This window comes from Epinephelus lanceolatus, chromosome 5, assembly GCF_041903045.1.
Source record: "Epinephelus lanceolatus isolate andai-2023 chromosome 5, ASM4190304v1, whole genome shotgun sequence".
NCBI lineage: Eukaryota > Metazoa > Chordata > Actinopteri > Perciformes > Serranidae > Epinephelus > Epinephelus lanceolatus.
Genome location: NC_135738.1, coordinates 2,791,993 through 2,811,835, shown reverse-complemented (window position 1 = coordinate 2,811,835; position 19,843 = coordinate 2,791,993). Strand labels below are relative to the sequence as shown.

General features: G+C 40.5%; 1 protein-coding gene across 1 annotated transcript in view; it reads left to right on the top strand.

Annotated features, from left to right (window-relative positions):
* pot1 (protection of telomeres 1 homolog) overlaps positions 1–19,843 on the top strand; it is a 115,828-nt gene that overhangs the window by 32,087 nt on the left and 63,898 nt on the right. The window contains exons 3-7 of the mRNA XM_033634071.2: positions 1,071–1,143; positions 5,978–6,078; positions 11,972–12,079; positions 16,743–16,817; positions 19,354–19,480. Coding sequence (XP_033489962.2) covers positions 1,071–1,143; positions 5,978–6,078; positions 11,972–12,079; positions 16,743–16,817; positions 19,354–19,480 — 484 coding nt within the window. The remainder of the gene's footprint in view (positions 1–1,070; positions 1,144–5,977; positions 6,079–11,971; positions 12,080–16,742; positions 16,818–19,353; positions 19,481–19,843) is intronic.

Sequence of the window (19,843 nt, the reverse complement as noted above, 5' to 3'; positions counted from 1 at the left end):
TGCTGCCCTTAAGTACAATTTTGACAGGCTTGTACTTTACTTTACTTGTACTCTACGACATGCTTCTTCTCCGCTTCAGTTAAAAGCCATATATTTTTATTCCACTATATTCATTTGATGACTTGAGTTACTTTGCAGCCTCAGCCAGTTTGGTCTGATTGACTGTATACATGCAGGAGAGAAAGTGAGAAATTCAATTTAGTACGATTTCACTCACACTAACATGTTTACATGTATTTTAAAAGTCCGGTTTTAGTCTGACTGACACAATTAATCGATTTTCTCTAATGTCATGTGAACCTACTGACTGTTTACGTGAAATTGCTTTATTAAGTATTTCTACTGGTTTTAATCACCGTGTCTGTTTATTTTTGAGAGTAACAGACGTCTGCAGGGAATTTGGCTTCCAGTGAAAACCTCAGGAACAATGAACACTAGGAATTTCACCAGGAGTTCACGCTTCTCTCATGGGAGACGTTTCTGCTGTTTGCAGTCTACCCTGCTAGATGCCACTAAATCCTACACACTGCTCTTTTAAAAAGTCTTAAACTAAAGTGTCTGATACCTGTAGATGCTCTGGTTTGTGCAGAGTCAATAAACACGTAAAAACATTCAGAATTTAAATTTCCTTACAGCAGTTCTAATTTGTCGACACTTAAAGGAATAAATGAGCTATAAGATGTTTGTGCACATCTTTTCTGTAGAGTTCAGGAATTTCATGTATTTTGCTGCACTGATATTCATGTGGTTTTCCCTTTTTTATTCCTTTTTCATTTATCTGTCACCTGCCACCACCTGTTCACTAGTTTCTATTTTTTTCTTTACGTGAGGCTGTTTTCTTGTACTTGATTAGTACGCTGCTGGAATATATTTATGAAAACCAAAGCAGAAGAATAATCCACCTTCTGTCTCACAGCTCATTTCCCAGAGGCGCTCATCAACGCTGCTCACTTTCCTGACGTGGCTTTGATCAGCTGACAGGCCCTCAGTGAGATTTCTGCAGAGCTTCACTGAGACCTAAATGCTTTTCATGCTGTCTCTAACTTCAGTGTTTTCTTTTATTTCTCCAGGGGAAAGTGGTTCATAAAGGCCCGCTGGTGTGGTTAGCATCTGACAATGCCATTCTGAAGACTGTCATCCAAGGTAACACTTGTGTGTTTGTCTGTGTGTATCAGCTGTCCGTTTGTACCGAGCAGCTACCTGCTGGGGTCTGTGTGTTATGGATTAGTTTTCAGAGCAGGTTGGTACAGGTGTGACAGTGGGTTTAGTTCTGTTGTACTTTAAAGGGCTGCTGCTACAAGGAATCAAACCAACAACCTGTCAGTCACACCTCAAAATCATTTATTTGTGTTCTTTGGTTGAAGTTTTGATAGCGTTAGATTAATTCATTTTTATGATTAATTATATTTACTGGAGTTGTTGGTGGTCTGTGAAATGCAGATTGAGTATCTGGCAGTCACTGCACATAGTTTATGAACACTGTGGCTTTTTACTTCAGTGATTTTTGTCATGAAAATGAATCACTAAAATTTGGCCATAATTCACATAATGTATTTAAAATTGAATCAACATAATTTGCTCATCTGGAGATGAGCTTCAGGCTGAAACGATCTTTTTTATGTGAGCATGTAAAATGTTACTGTATTGTTGTTTTTTGTCACCATGCCTTGCAAGCAAAATTTTTTGAGCATCACAACCCTTCACAAAATGACTCATATAACTATCAGGATTTATTCCATTTGGTCTGATAACATTTGGAAAGTCTAGAGGAGCCACATGATTAATAATTTCATCCTCCCAAATTACTTACCATGTATCGTCAAACATGGAGGTAGTGTGATCATATTAGTCCTATGCGTTTCAGCACCTTGGTGATTTAGGGTCATGTTTAGGTTCTCGGTTTTCTCTGCGCCTCTTTTCTGCCTTTTTCCTGCTCGAGGATTACGGAGGCTGCATTTGCAGTAATGGAAGTTTTGACAGGATTTTAAATGCAGAAGACTCATCTCGCTGTGCCAGAAGAAGCAAGTTCAAATTAATCAGGGGTAAAATCTGGAAAGATAATGAGATGGGTTAATGTGACAATGTTTCCCACATTTTAAAGACAACCAGCTTAAGTTCTCGATATCATAGAAAGTGTTTTAGCAGCTGGAGGTGGCTTTTTGTAATTGTTTTTAATGTGAATATAGCTTTTTGCTCGCTGTTTTTGCATTGTTACGCGCCTCGCGTTTCTGCTGGAGCGCTCTGAACACCTCGAAAAAAACCTTAACTCAGAGTGGAGAAGCGCCCCACGTCATCTCTGCTTTTTTTCCCGTTATCGAATCAGATGATTTGAGAGGTGGGCCTTCTGTGGTGGTCATGACAACAAGTTTACGGTTGGTAAACAACGAAGGAGAAACTGATGGCAGCAGTTGCTGGATACCCAGAGCCATACGACGCTGCAAACTGCAGTTACCACAATCTCAATAGAAAACAGCAGGCGTGAAAGCAGATAAGTGCAGTACTTGAAACATGTATCATGGAGGAGAAGCTCCTGGACCAACTGGTGGTACTCCCCATGATCCAGCCTCTTTTTTAGGGTCTCATGTACCCACACAGATCTCTGTTTATCTGCTGACAGCCTCTCACCCTCAGCCAGAGCTACAGACAGAACCCTCTGCCTCAACATGGCAGCAACTACACACTGTAAAATAAATAAAATGAATTGTTTTCATCAGAAGGTTAGGGTCAGGAGGTGATGGAGTGGTTGCTTTCTGTGTGATCTGGTCCTAACGCTGTCCATCAACGTTAGTCGTGCTGTGTAGGGTTTCTGAGTTGTGCAGAGTGAAGTTACTAATGACTGTGTGTATCATATCTGGGGGATAATGTCAGTAAATTACAGTCAAATACAGATTTTGCTTATCCCGCGCACGTCCGGCGCATGAAACACAATTGTGGGAGGGCTATTTTAAATCACATGAGGTACACAGGTAATAATCCTGTGTGAATAGTGCTTTAGTTTCTAATAGGACAATAAGTTAACAGTTTATTCTTTTGTGAAGCAGTTTTACTTCAGCAGAGCAGGGTTATATAAAAACTGGAGGGTGAGATATATAATATAGCTTCTACTGTTTTCGACTCTGGCCCTCTGTTCCTGCAGGGGTCAGCACTGTGAATGTGTTCTGTTGGTCAGCGATGGGAATTCATACAGAAAAGTTCACAGAGGTTTGATTGTTTTCTGTGGGTGTATCAGTGTTTGTAATGCTGAAAAATAGCACTGAACCAGACAGTAGATGTGCTGTAAAACCAAAAACTCTGAGCCTAAAGCTGTGTACTGTAGCACTGCAGAGTTTGATGCTGTGGAGTGTTTCACTGTGCGAGTGTGTGGGCCTGCCAGGACTGTACGTGTGTGTTAAGCTGTTTAGCCGGTCTGGATTGTTGAAGCATACGGAGGCCAGTGTGTCTCATTGTTGTCTTGTCTGTGGCCTTCTTATCTCTGAGCAGCCTGATTAAAGAGCCACAGAGAGCAGTGGCTCTTATTGTGGCGGGGGACATCCTTCCTCTTATTCATTTAAACTCTCTGACACCCCGCCTGTGTCTCCAGCTGCAGGATGAGCAGGTCCACCTCTCCTGTATTGTTGGTTTACAGACAGTCTGTCAGTTTTGGTACACTGTTTGACCTGCTGGTGCATTGTGAGGATTCAGTGTTTGATTTGAGACAGTCTCAATAATGTTTCTCCCATTTCTGTTTCTTTTGTTGTACTTTTTTTTAGAGGCATTCATTAAAACTACTGTCATTCTGATCTGTTGTTTTCCCGTCAGAAAATGAGGCATTTGTTGTTCTCTGTTACCGCAAGATTGAGAAAACTAGAGAGCTGTGTTGAACAGATACTCAACATGTTACTGCACGTTTATTGAAAGTGACAGCCCTGGTGCAGGATGAGGATAATTTCCATAACATCCCAGAAAGTGCACAGAATAAGGAAAACTCAGTGTGAATAGTCAGAGATTCATCTTTAAGCTTTTATACTCAGAAGGAATGTTAATTATTGTTTTTTTTTCTTTTGCAACAAAACACAGTTATGACAGTTTCCTCCTTTCAGTACACTTGCCAAAGTAATCTATAGGACCTTAAAGGAATACTTTACCCACAAAACATCCAGTTGTATATCAGTTAGTCATGACGTGTTAGCCTAAATTCCTGTAGGAAACTTTGTTTTCTCGCATTCCTCTACAGAAAATGTGAAAAATATTAATTTTATTGAGTATTTGGGGACCACATTTAACAACAGTAGAATTATATAAAAACCAGGGCTATACCTGTCTCAGAATTATGTCACTCAAGTCAGATTCAGTCATTTATAATGATAATAATAAAGTTTTGTGACATCCAGCACTTCATATCTAAAAGACGAGCCATAACAACAGAGAGACTGTCAGGGTCACTGCCTGTCAGTGGAACATAAAGTTGCGTATCATATGCATAACTGTGGAAATTAATATTATACCTACAGAATATCTGAACCAGAAGAGGCATATAAATAAAAAACAGAAGAGGTCCCATAATTGATCCCTGGGGAACACCACAAGAGAGGGGGGCTGGGGCTGAGGAATATTCTTCCATTACAACAGAGAAAGACCTCTCATAAAAAGATGGGAGCAAAACCAGGCAAGAGCGCTGTCCTTAATTTCAGCATAGTTTTCGAGGTGGTTTGTAAGGATACTCTCTGAACCCAGATCAAGCAGAATTAAAATTGAGCATTGAGCTTTGGTGTCAGCAATCAGTAATCAATCAGTAAATCATTAGTAACCTTAGTAAAAGCTGTTTCTGTGCTGTGCTGAATACAGAGTCCTGATTGATATGGTTCAAAGATATTACTGTAATTCATGTGTGCGATTAAGAGAGTGGCAACAACGAATATTCAACATTTTCTTTTCCATATAAAGTTTGAATGAGACTCAGCGAAACTTTCAGTGTGACAGCAGCATTCATGTTATGTAGTAAACATGCCAAGAATGCCAACAACGGATCAGAAATGTGCAACGATATTTTTCTCCGATACTTCATATCAAACAAAAGCCAGAGACTGTGTCGTATTAAGTTGACGTGCGCTGTAAATTCACCATTTCTAAGCAGAAGAGAAAAGGTAGTGTTTTCTTGGAGCCTAGCAGCAGAAAGTTTCTCCTCCTCTGTGCCACTGCATCATGTCCGCAGCTGTCTATACCAAAGAGTAGCGTGAAAGTCAAGAGCGCTTCCTCCACAGCAAAATTTTGGGACAAGTATGTCCCCAGAAGAACACTGCACACTGACTAGCAAAAAAACCCACTAATGATTCAAATCCCTCACTTTCAAAGGGGAAGGCTGAATAAAAACATCCAGAATCAAAGTCTCATTTATCCAGTTGTATGCACTGGTTCAAGTCTCTATGGACTGACCAACTGGCACCCCAAATTCACCTGCATGTCTCTGGACTGTGGGAGGAAGCTGGAGAAAACCCACGCTGACACAGGGAGAACATGCAAACTCCACACAGAAATGCCCCAATTCAAACCAGGAACTGGTCTATGTCAGAAAATAGCTAAATAATACCCATCACAGTTTCCTATATCTCACAGTGATGTCTTTCAATTTTGTTTTGATGGAAAATCATTCTAGAACCCAAGGATAATAAGTTTATCACATAAGACACAGAAAATTCTTAAATTCTCACAACTGGGAGACCAGAATGCATTTTTGCTTGAAAAAGAACTTAAACAGGTAATTGATTATCAAAATTGTAGCTAATGAATTTTCTGTGGATTGAGTTTTACAATAACAGGACTTTCTTTGTGAGCTGAAGCAATCCAAAGACTTCATATTTACAAATGCATGATTACAGATACGTTTCTCTCCTACAAGACATAGATCATCCTCTGAACGCCTCATCTTCCTGATTTGACTGTTGAACCTCCATCCCTGTTTTGTTCCAGTTTAAAAGAATGTTCTATGGCTGTTTTGCAGAAGAAGATTCACCGCCAGATTCCTCGTCTCAGAACCCATCCATTAACGTTGTTCTGTTCGGAGCGCTGGCCAAGGACTTCAATCAAGCCATCAGTCAAGGGGTAGGTTCACTCCATCATCAAAGACATGATGTTTAGACGGTTAGACAGAAACATATGTGAAGGAACAGCAGTTATTATTTTTTCTTGAAGCAGGTGTTATTTACATCAGATGAAAGGGATATAAAAATAACCACAATATAAATAATCCCCACATTATAAGCACCGCAGGTTACTCCTCATGTTTCTTCTATACCCTGAAATATGAATTGTGTATCATATGAGTCTTTATTTAGTGTGTGAAGACATGTCGTTGTGATGAAGTGTGGAGGAGGAGGATGATGATGATGGCTGCTGCTAAATCTAATTTACAGTTTAAGATATTTTTCACTTCCTTGTCTTTCCTCTGTGTCACCTGAGTGTTAACGAATCCAGCTGGTGTGCTTGCTCTTCTTCACCTCCTCAGACAACTCCAACTTTACTTGGATGTCCCATAATGCTTTGCAGATGTGCCAAAATAAGCACCAATTTGTTTGCTTAAAGTTTTTTTTTATTTATCTGTAAAGTAAATGTGACTGAAGATAATTAGTAAATGAAAATGAGAGAGAGAGAGAGAGAGAGAGAAACAACTGTCTTTGCTGCAGTGATAAATAATACATAAATAAATATATAGCTCCTGACAAATGAGCAGTTATGTGGTATTGAGGAGAGTGGTGAGTATGACATGACTCTGATATTGAGCTAATGGAATTAGTGATATAGAAATGAACATAATTATGAATATAACATGTGAGACATTATATGACAAGTGGTTTCACTCTCAAGAGTGTTTTATGTTCATTTGAAACACATTGATAAAATGTAATCTCAGTATGAGAAATACAGTTCAGTTTAACCAAAGGAGAAATAAGAAGACAGATGATGATGATGATGATGATGTACATCAGTGTGGTGAGGTGAATTATATTAATTGTCTCATTACACTGAGATGTTCTGCTGTGGTGGTCACTACAGCAAGTTCACAGTTGGTAAACAATGGAGGAGAAACTGGTGGTAGTGGTTGCTGGATACCCAGAGCTATACGACGCTACAAACCAGATAAGTGCAGTACTGTAAACGTCCATGATGGAGGAGAAGCTCCTGGACCAACTGGTGGTACTCCCCATGATCCAGCCTCTTTTTTAGGGTCTCATGTACCCACACAGATCTCTGTTTATCTGCTGACAGCCTCTCACCCTCAACCAGAGCTACAGACAGAACCCTCTGCCTCAACATGGCAGCAGCTACACACTGATTACTGTGAAATAAAAATCATAAAAGGTTGATTCATTGCACGGGAAGGTTAGCGTAAGGAGGTGATAGGGTGGTTGCTTATTCAGGTTGTCGCATTTTGCAACCTGCAAAACACTTACTGTGTGATCGGGGCCTAAGACGGGCCACTCCCTCGCTATTCTAGGACTTGCGAAGTTGCAGGTGGCACTGCCTGATGGCAGTGGCCCCCAAGCAGGACATTGCACCATGCAAGCCGTCAACCTGGCCTGCAAATCCCACACATCCTAATTTAATTGAGCATCTGTGGGATGTGCTGGTACCCCACCGCACAACCAACAGGACTCAAAGGCTCGACTGCAAAGGCCCTGGTGCCTGGCACCATAGTTCCTGTGTCCGTGCCTCGACAGATCAGGACCAATTTCGATCTCAAGTGGCCCCACCGTGGATCTGAGGTATATCTGGGGTACTGGCACGTCAAGCAGATACTTGATCAGATTAGGATCCGGGGAATTTGAAGGCCAGGTCGACGTTCAAAGCTCTTTGTCACGCGGGCCATTCCTGAACAATTTTTGTGGAGTGACCTGGTGCATTTTTCTGCTGGTCAGTGAATAAAGATGATTGTGACAATTTTCTTTATCTGTCCAACTGTAGAATGAACTGAGACAAAAACAAACATGACTTTGTGTTTAGTTTCATCTAAATTGACTTAATTTCATAGTGTAATTGAAAAGCTGTGTGTGAATGAAGACTTTTATGTGCACTTTTTTTCTTGGCTGTCTTTGGTTTAATAAACTGTCTGTTCATTCTTGCTAATCAACTTGTTGGGGAACTAACACATTTGGCACAGACAGTTTACTGGCTCTGCTTTTTTTTCTCCAAACCAGTCACTGCTCAGAATAACATGGTGATTTACTACATTTATTATATTTAACAGATGTATGTTAGTTGACGATGTCCTTGTCACACAGAGAGGTGTTGTGAGAGGTTACTCCCTTGAAGCCGGGCCCTTTAAGCCTGCGAGGGTTGAATGATGATGAACTGTTTTTTTTTTTTAAATAATATAAATATTCATGTGATGCTAATGAGATTGGATTATGTTATTTTCATTAAAAAGGGAGGTCTGGCTGTTATGAAGGCGTGTCTGTGGAAATGGTATTTTTCTGTATCATAAAGCCTGTGATTTGAATGAGTTAATGAGCTGAGTGATTCATGTGATTTATGTGTGAGTATGACATTACTCCGTAGGATGAGATGAATTAATTTACATATGTTGTATTTGAAGAAAATGTGCACTGAGCTGTATCAAAACTCTGATGGTATACAGTAACTTAATATGTTGTGCTCTGAGAATATAAAGGGGAAGAGTCTATACTGGCTTGCATTCTGTTTTCCTCCAAGCAGAGCAACTACCACAGTTTCCACAGTGACATGGGCTCTTCCACTGTCCACCATTTTCTCTGTTACAGGTAGCTTCAAAGAACTTACATTGATACTGTTTGCTAACTGGGGATAGCCACTGATAGCTACTAGGGAAAAGAAAAGGACTCTCCTCTTCCTGTTTTGGGTGTGCAATGGTTGACGCGCCTTATTTGTGCCGTACATTGAGCCTTCATATCTGCGGGGATCATATCTAATGGCAGACAATTTTGCATAGAGGAAGCATAGTATTTAATTTTCTCCTACTTCAAACTTCTACTTCATTATTATTATTACAAAATATAATAACATATACATAATGATGTATTGCACATTGGGATAAAACTTTATGCCTGGGTCCAGACGGCAGTCATTTATTGCTGGAAAGTTAATAAACAATGACCCCTTCTTTTCACTGTTCATTAAAACTCTAATATAACTGGTGTCCGTTATAAATTATAAAGTAAATACCACTAAACTGTGAGGGGAAATATTCTTTGATTTTTGGGTTGCCTGGAAAACAAAATGAAATAGATGACATTAACTGATGAATTTCAGTTGAGGACATCCCTGACTAGACACAAAAATCAATAATACATTCAATAGAAAAATAAAACATTGCTCCATAATTCCTGGCAATAACTGAAATATTTGAGTTCATACTACACCCATACTGAAAATCTTAGAATCTTAAACTGTTAAATATCTGTATGACATATCTTTGTCACAAGTACCGACCGACTGATCCACCCATATATACCCATAGTATTGGTATCAGTCAGGCTCTACTTTATTGGTTAAAATAAAAGACAACCATTGAGCACCATGCCGAGACTCAATTAGCCAATCAGCATCGCAGGTGGGACTAATGCTGTTGTGAAGTGGTGCTCCAGAACCATTGAGAAGTAATAAATGCTATAGACAAGATAGACACTGCTGTCGAGTCTTTTAAATTCAAATGTCTTCTCCAGGGCTGTGCCTGACTCAGCTGAATCAGATTTGGCTGTTAACAATCTGAAAATTCGACTGTTCGCTCTTTTTCCATATCCAGTTTCAGAAGGATGTTTTGGCTGACAGGTTTGTTTGATATCTAGTGTCTCCAAAAAAATGTTCTTGCACATTTCCGATCTGTTGTTAGCGTAGTTAGCACGCATTAGCTTGGAGCACTAACTTGGCTTATTTACTGTCACCAGGAACAAATACTAAAATATTTGTATCAACAGCCAAGTGTGATTCAACTGATATAATTCTGAGTCAGGCACAGCCCAGTTGTTTAAGTATATTCCAATACTTTTGTACTTTTACTTCAGTAAAATTTTGAACGTAGGATTTTGACTTGTACGTCTCCTACACTGCAGTGTTTCTACTTTTACTTAGGTGCAAGATTTGAGTACTTCTTTTATGCCCGTTCTAAACCATTTTATGATGGACAGAACTACAACAGTAAATTCCAAGTTGTAATAAACCAAGATTATCCTTTAAATTCAAATTTTCATGAAATCAAATCTTATTTTTAATTAAATTTATGGTTGGTATTGTTTCTGCAGTGGCCTTTTAATGATTTAATCCAGTAATTATATCTTAGTTTTTTTTTGTGAGTGGTGGGGTCCACCATTTCTGTGCTAAATTCATATTGCATTTAAACGTAAAGGCTTTTCAGGAAACAGTGCATGCACATAATCCAGTTTGTCTGTGATCTTACTGTTTTCGACCTCACTGTTTACAGTTCTCTGCAGTCATATCACTGCTACTATATTATCCAATCCAATCCATTTTATTTATAAAGCACAATTTAAATAAACACAAAGGTTTCCAACGTGCTGTACAGTAAAATAAACACAATAAAACATAATAAAAAACAAAATACTACATAAAATCAACAACCTACGTGGTGTTAAAAGCCAAAGAAAAAAGGTGCGTTTTAAGAAGAGTTTTAAAATTAGACAGTGAGGAGGCCTGTCTAATGTGCAGCGGCAGTTCATTCCACAATTTTGGAGCTGCAACCAAAAACGCTCGGTCCCCTCTGAGCTTCAGCCTAGTTTTGGGAACCCTCAGGAGCAGCTGGTCAGCTGACCTGAGAGATCGGCTGGGTGTGTAGGGGTGCAGAAGCTCAGAGAGTTACGCTGGGGCAAGACCATTTAGAGATTTAAAAGCAAATAAAAGAATTTTAAAATAAATTCTAAAATGGATGGGTAGCCAGTGGAGTGAAGCTAAAATCGGTGAAATATGCTCAAACTTTCTGGTGCCAGTTAAAAGACGTGCAGCTGCGTTCTGTACCAGTTGAAGACGTGCGATTGAGGACCCACTGACCCCCATATAAAGTGCATTGCAGTAATCTAGCCGAGTGGTCACAAAGGTATGAGTTACTGCTGATCCAAACCAAACATTTCCTACTGCTTCATATTAAAAGCTTTCAACTGGCTTTTATTTTGCAGCAGCCTCAAAAAACACAAAGAATTTTTGTCACCTGTAGGTCCTGTTTTTTTTTTTTGTTTTTTTTTTTGACAGAGTAGCTGCTCCAGAGGTGATTGCTGCCTTCACTTGCTGTTACCACAGTAACTGAAGGTGTCACCAAATAAACCAGGACTGAAACCTTGAGGATTACAGCTTTTAATGTTTTCCTTCAAACAATAGATGATCAATGTGTCCTTCATGTATCAGAGCTCTGGTGTGACAGCTCACGTCCCACAGCTCCTTGGAACTTCACAAACAAAGTGACTCTGAATCATCGTTTACTTTCAGTCCACTCTGATACTGTCACTGCTGTTTACAGAGCAGTCGGTCTGTTTTTGACCTGGACGGGGACAGTGAACACATCAGGGATAATCCTCCCGTCAGCAGCGTCTCGCTGTGTTTTTAGTTTCCCTACAGCGGCATCTTGATGGAACTCAAAGCGCCGCAAAGCTCGTTGAAGGCAGGAAGTCATCAGAGCCGGAGCCGCTGTGCTCGGCTGCAGATCACAGAGGTCTTGTCAGGCTGTGTGTCTCCGTAACATGATTATTCAGACTATCTGCCGTCCCTTTGTCAGCCCTGAGCACAGGCTTGAAAGCTGTCTCAGGGGCAGCTGACACGCCTAACAAAAGACAATCTCCACTTTTCACACCAGCTTATCATCGGCGGCTTGTTGTGACGTCTTACTTAACGTCTCCAAGGATGCAACATCTGCCGCTTCAATCTGTCCTCCCTCTGGGAAGAGGGATGTATATTTATCTGTCTTTGCTCTCAGTTTTTAATCCCTGCTTCTTGTTCATCTTGTGTTTTCCTGCAGGATGTGGTCGTGGCCTCCGGCTTCACTGTGGGCAAATCTCCCACAGTTAGTAGTGACAAGCTGCACCCCTGTAACCTGCTGCTGTCAGGAGACGACGCCTACATCTATGTAAGCCCTTTTTTAAAATCTAAGTGATATGAATCTTATGAATGTATGCATTTATAACAAGTTCTGTTGCACTATGGGTAATCTCACACCTCACCCTTTGGTTTGCCTAAAAAAAACTGGTGCGTTTGAGCTGGTGTGAACGCTGTGGATCAACCTCTTGGGCCAGATGCACAAAACTCGTCAGATTTATAAAGCTGTGTGCACACCTGGTTCTCTTTAATAAATCTCAATCACTGTGGAACCAGGTGCACGCGCACATGCACGAGCCGCATTTCCACTCCCAGTGAGCCAAAAATGGTTCTAGAAACACCCTTCAGCATCTTTTTTACAGAACGATGGACAGATAGATTAGATACTTTATTATCCCAGGGAAATGCAGGCATTTTAGTAGCTTATACGACACATCCAAAACACTGATACACACAGGGATTATTACAGATGGCTATCATTATAACGGACGTGCTAGTGCTTACAGTGCAAATGTATGGTAATTGACCTGTTGCTAAGTCCCACCCCAGACGCAGACTGGCCAATGATAACGTAGCATTGGGGCAGTTCAGGCCAGGGTCTGACAACAACACAGCTGTGCTCCATTGACTCTAATGCAGTCGTTTCAGATTTCCTTCATTTTCAGGCTGGTTTTGTGGATTTGGAGCTAAATGTTGTGCCTGGATCACGTTGTGTATTAATGATACTCGTTACCTGGAGAGGTTGGAAAAAGATATACGTTTCTTCCCTGTTCCAAAACCAAAATCAGACCCTGAAAAGTGTAGGGTTAGCTAGCTAGCTACTGAAGATATAGCCTACTGAATGTATACACATGCTGCTTTTGCTTTGTAATGATTATAACAGTGAAACAAAGACCGACCCTGCTGTACAGGAACCAGTGAAGGGAAGCAGGGACACTTTGCTGATATTCAACCAGCTGTGTGTCATCACAGGGTGTGCAGATGAACGTCGTTTGACTTCCCCCGGAGATCCCTGCCCGTCTGGCAGTGGAGGACCAGGTGCTGACAGCGATACTGCGATGTCACACAGTTGGTTCAATATCTGCAAAGTTTCCCTTCATATTCATTGTCTTCTGTGTCGATCAGCAGTGATGTGGTGGTTCATTTTTACACTGTGACCTGTAGCCTATAGTTCGGCTTTAGCTTCTAACTATCTTTGTAGTATACCTGAAACCTTTTTTCTTTGAACAATGACAAGCCAAAGCATGTTTAGTTCATCAGTCATTGAAACGTCATTTAAAAGAAATAAATAAACCCCATGATGGTGTAATTATTTAAGTAGTGGTAGCCAAGGTGATTAAATTTTGTCGGTGCCTCTGTGTCTCCTCCGCCACCTTTTTTGCCCAAAATGGAAGCAGACCCAATATGTGCAGCCACACACTCCTCGGTTTGGGTCAGTTTGAAGGTTTTATTAAAAGTGATAACAATATTATTATGATATAATATATATTTATGATGATATTATTGATAAATGTAGGGTATAGGTTGGAACATATCATGAATGTATAAATAAAATATTCCACTGATTCCACTTTACAGGCTGCCAAATTGAACCAGTTAGTTACATCAGACCTGCAACGTTAGCGGTTTCATTTCTAGAGTAGTTTCTCTTCGTGGCCGTACTACGTCTCTCCATGTCGTAAACTCTGCGGATGAGGCCTCTAAACTTAGAATACACTAGGATGGGATATTTGAATTATGATTTTTTTCAGCTGCCACATTTATCGACACCCGATCATTCTACACTGCGACTGACAAGATAAGAACTTGTCATGAATCTGAAATGTTTCTGATCTACACTGGTTTGTATGGCAGATTGATAAATGAGGGCTGTGAGACGTGTTAGTGAGACAAACGGCAAAGAGTGCAGTTTCACAGACTGTGGCACATCGGTGTAAGCATGATTTTTTGGCATCCGGCCCCTGGTGTGGGCCAGACAACCGGACCCAGACTGCCTGGAAAGAGGGTCTTGGTCTGCTTCCACTTGGAATCTGTTGCAGCTCGTTTGTGGTCAGAAAAACAAACAGACCAACCACAGTGTTTTATTTAAGCAGGAATACAAAAACTAACTTAGTTTAACTTAAGTTCAGTTTATTTTAGGTACACACCACCCAGAGAGCCTCTATACACTTTACAAGTTACAAAACATGACATCAGGCATCAGACTCCACATGTAAATATACACACACACATGCACACGCATAAAAGCCAAACAAAGGTCCCAGATGTTTTGCGTGTTGTAGTCCATCAAGTCCTAAATATAAAAGCCATTTGATGCCTGAACCCTGACACCCAGAATCATGATCAGGTGACTCAGTGAGGTGGTGACCTCAGGCATGCGTTTACTGCTCTTCCTCTCTGTCTGAACTAATGCATCACAGCTTCGTTAGCCATATCTGTGTGTGTGTTTCTGTTTAAACCTCCGTAGTGAGGACCTTCCTGCATTGTGAGGACATTTGAGTTGGTCCCCATGTCTTCTAAAGCACAATGTGAAGGTTAAGACTTTGTGTTCAGGTTCAGGTTAGATTTAGGTCTAGATTGAGGTATGGGTGGGGTAAACTGTGATGTTATGGTTTGGAGCTTGGGAATGTGTTCTATCATTTAGAGTCCTTACAAGTGTAGGAAGACAAAGCTGTGTGTGTGAATCCAGTCTGCGGGCTGTAACAGTCTGTTGGAGCATGAGATCGTGTGTGTGAGCTGTAAATTGAACATGACTCATCTTCTAGTGTGTCTCACTCTATGTCAGCGTCAGACAGACACAACAAGAGCAACTCCACCTGGAGACGAGTCTCTGTTTACCTGCTGGTGACTCTCACATCCTCCTCATGTTTTACCTTCAGGCTCAGCCGTCACTGCATCAACAAACAGCTGACACTAACTCACCGGTTCACTTCTGGACGTGTCCACAGGTCACATGTGCAGTCTCAAACTTTTTTATCCCTCCAAGCCAGCAGGAGCCACAGACAGGGGCATTATGTTTTCAGGGCTGTCCGTCAGTTCATCCCATTCTTGAATTGATAAGAATTTGGTGGTCGAAGATCAAAGGTCAAGGTCATTGTGACCTCATCTGTCTCATTCTCATGAACGCGATATCTCAAGAACACCTTGAGGGAATTTCCTTGAATTTGGCACAAACATCCACTTGGACTCAACAATGAGGTTATTGGAATATGATGGTTGAAGGTCAAAGGCCAAGATCACTCTGACCTCATCTGTCTAATTCTCATGAGCACGATATCTCAAGAATGTCTCGAGGGAATTTCCTCAAATTTGGCATAAACGTCCACTTGGGCTCAACAGTGAAGTTATTAGAATATGATGGTCCAAGGTCAGAAGTCAAGATCACTGTGACCTCATCTGTCTTATTCTCATGAATGTGATATCCCAATACGCCTTGAGGGAATTTCCTCAAATTTGCCACAAACATCCACTTGGACTCAGTAATGAATTGATTGAAATTTGCTTGCCAAAGGTCAAGGTTACTGTTACCTCATCTGTTTCATTCTCGTAAACATGATATTTCAAGAATGTTCTGAGGGAATTTCCTCAAATTTGGCATAATCGTCCACTTGGATGCTAGGGATGGGTCACGATTTTCGAATTTTCAAATAGTCGTTTTATTTTGAAAAATCGATTTTTTAATGTGACAATTACTATTCGCCGTCTCATTCCCCCCCTTTATTTGACATGCAATTCAGCTCCTAACCGCACAAGGGCAGTATAGGATTGCTACAGCGGTGTGAGATGGGCTACCAGCTAGTTTGATGCTCTTCTACAAACAGGACAAACATGCAGAGACTACTACAGTTATCAAATTATTCTAAAAATCGTCGAATAGTTGCCATGATTTTCAAATAGTGTTTTTGCTTGTGCTGCCCATCCCTATTGGACGCAACAAATGAACTTATGAGAATTTGGTAGTTGAAGGTTAAAGGTCAAGATCACTGTGACCTCATCTGTCTCATTGTCATAAACGCGATATCTCAAGAACACCTTGAGGGAATTTCCTTGAATTTGGCATTACGACCAAATGGACAAACTGAGGATGAACTGATTAGAATTTGGTGGTCAAAGGTCAAGGTCACTGTGACCTTACAGAACATGTTTTAGCCAAAACTCAATAGTTCATACATACTTATTAAATTTCACACAAATGTCCAATCGGATAAAACGAAGAAGTGATGACATTTTATATCCCAAAGTTCAAAGGTCAACCTTACTGTGACATCATAATCTTCTGCATGACAACTTTTCGAGCCATATCTCAGGAACAGAAGGAGAGACACTTGGTCAGATAATTAAATGGTGACTAATCTTGAAACTGAGCTGATTGTATTGATCTTCTGTGTGTGAAGCATCCATGTTTTCACAGACATGGATGTAACTATAACCTGACTGATGCGTGGAGGCGTACAATCATGAGGCAGCAATTCTAGTTTTTAGTAAATATATTTGTTTAGGGTTCACAAATTCAGATTTTTTTCTTGTCCAGTCCAGAGTTCTTCAAGTTACTTTTATGAGACAGTTGATAGTTCACAGATATTTTTCCATTCTCATCCTGTCATTTTGTTTCTTTCCTCCAGCAGCAGTTTGTCTCCTATGATGTCTCCAAAAACACATCACTGTAACGTCTCCTCTCTGTCTTCGTCCTTCAGGTGTCCCGCCTGCCGCCTTCTCCTGGTCCCAGATCCCCGCTGGCCGTCAAGAGGAGCTCAGCACTCTCCGCAGAGGTCAGAGTCAGAGGCCCGGTTAGCTGAGGAGGCTGCTGAAGTGTGTGTTGTCGTGGAGGTCTTGTATATGTCAGGACGCTTCATGTCAGCTGCGGGCTGTCCCAGAGCCACCTCGGCTGGATCAGACCTCCGTGTCTCTGTAGTGGATAATGTTGAAGAGGAGGATTGTCACTTTTTGATACAAGTGTCTTTAAACCTTAAACTTCAATAAGTGCTTTGAGCGACCTGTCGCTTCAAACATTCAGCACAGAGCAAGTAGAAGCTGACGAACTCTTTTATCACAGTAGGTCCATTGGAGGAAAATCTGACATTAGAAAGGTAAAGTTGAAATGTTGTGAGAAAAAAGTCAAAAAAGCAATTTATTCTCCTACAATGGTTCCTATGATACCTTAAGAATTAGTGCCCCTTCTGTTTAGGGTTAGGCAAAGAATCATGCTTGGGCATTGTTATGTTACATACTTAAAGGATAACTTTAGTATTGGTCAACCTGGACCTTGTTTTTTCATGTTTTTGTGTGTAAGTGACTAATGGAGACAACAGTTTTTTGAAACTGGTCCAGTATTGAGCGAGACCGCAGGAGTCCAGGGTTCGTGGGCTATGTGAAGTCAGTCTTGACTTATTTGAAGGCAGGTCACGTAACCTCAGGTCGTCACATTACGTTAAAAGGTAACTTTGGTTTTTGTCAACCTGGACCCTGTTTTCCATGTTTTTGTGTACAAGACTCATCGGAGAAACTGTTTCTAGCATTGTTCTAGTACAGGGGCAACCTGCAATGCTGGAGCCGCATGCAGCTCTTTAAACCCTCTCCAGTGGCTCCCTGTGGCTTTGACATAAATTATATGGAAATGAATAATGATTGCTTTTTAACATTCATATTTTCATTTGTCATTGTTGTAGGCCTACAGTGCTGTCTACTATTGTAAAATTGTGTAGTCTATACATTGAATTAAGAAATGTTTTAACGTTTCATTGACTAAAATGTGTGTCATACGCCAATGACCTGGCGCCTTTTCCTCTAAATTTTTTAAAATCAGTGTTGTCTTCACACGTGTCATGGACCCCGACCTCCTGGGTCTAGGTCCTGTGTTTATTTGACCCTTCCATCTATCCCGTCCACCTCTCAACATGGACTTTGTTGCTTTTTACACTTTGTTGCCTGACTTCCTCCTTTGTTCCCGTTCTACGACAGAGGACAGTCTGCAGGACATAGATCACATGATCACAACCTCCTGCCTCACGATTATGTGGGTAATATGCAAATCATAATGCAGTACTTTAGGTTTGTGTGAGTAGTGAATGAGAGGCCTGAGTAAAGCCGTAGTATTGCTAGAAAAAGGCTCTAAGAACAAAACATTCCATGTTGTGATCAGATCAGATTACATGTACATATTTTAAACTTCCTTACAGTCCTTTACAGACAGATTTTATAATTTAAGGGATGAAATGAAACACTTTGGTTGCTCAGTGAATTTTAAGCTAAATTGCAAAACTAACGTTGGACTTTCATGATTAAAGCTCGTCTGACTGTCAGTCTGCAGAGACACATGAGAACGAATATGGACGTCAGTTGTGAATTCTGGGTAAAGACACTACAGAGATTATCTGCCATCACCGTTAAAGATAAAATAACATAACAAAACATAGATACTAACTGCTTTACAACCACGGGAAATAAAATATTAAGCCAATGCTTGATCAATAAAACATAGAACAGTGACACGGAGCTGTGATAAACATTTTTAGACCAGAATAAATTAACAGTCAGAATAACACTTACAGAATAAGAAAAAATAAAAGATTCAGTATTTTCAGAAGCTTCTGATCAAAGTTTAAACTTCTGTCTGAGAAGCTGGTTCTGACTCTTTAAGTTTGATCTGAACAAATGCTGGTAAAAATACATTTTTGGACAGACTCTCTCTGTTTTTCTTTTTTTTATGAGCGTATGCTCATTTTTCACATCTTCATTATTCCCCTCCGAATATCACATCTGACTGAGGAATCATTAAAGAGACGGAGGAAGTTAGAAACTATCAGTTGCTCTGATCAGTTGTTTCTAAGCTTTTAACATTTATCAGAGATGACATTTGTTTAGTTAAATGCCAACATAACACAGTCTGTCAATCTCAGGAAACATGATTATTAGTTCTTCAGTGTTTGAAACATCAGTTGTGTCCTCAGTTTGTCTTCACCACAGTCTGCAGTGATGCTACAGAGAGGTGATGATGAGATCCTGAGGTTCCTCAGTCGCCTCACAGTTCACACACTGTGAGCATGTTAGCATGTGTGTTTGGCAGCTGTCTGCTCACTGTGATGATGGATGTGGCAGAAGGCTTCACATCATGAACCGCCAGCAACACTTAAGTTTTATTTTAGATATTTTTCAAGGTTTCCAAGGTGAAAATGTCGAGTTCTCTAATGTCATGCATGAGAACATGATAACATGATAACATCAGTGTGTTCACACCAGTTTGCAGCATAGCATAGTGATAACCTGGGCTGCTGATGCCTCACTGTAACTCAACTTGTTTCTCCTCAGGTTTCCAGGACGACCAAGGCTCCAAAATACACGTATGTCCGACTGTGCGACCTGAAAGCTGGATCTGTAGTCAACGTGTACGGAGTGGTGGTCTTCTTCAAACAGCCGTTCAAGAGCCGTGGTACAGGTCAGTGATGAACAAAGAAATGGATAACTATTGGGTGTATGTGTGCTGGAAAAAATATCCTATTTACAGGAGAGTGTTTTTCTCAGTTTCATGATTTCAACCTGAAGTTTGTTTTTCTGTTCAAGTGCAACAACATCTTTGTCCTGTGGAGCTTTGGAGCAGTTCCTATTTTAAAACCAGACAGTGAAACAGTAAAAAAAAAGTTTGAACCTTTTCAGCACCACAGATGGAGACATTAAGCTGCTCAGCAGCCGTGTTTGAGATTTCTTTGGAGTCGTGTTTAAAAATGTAAGAAAGATTGATAGTTATTGGTAAAAGGGACCCAAACACATAAACCACATCACCTCATGAGACAGAAATGAG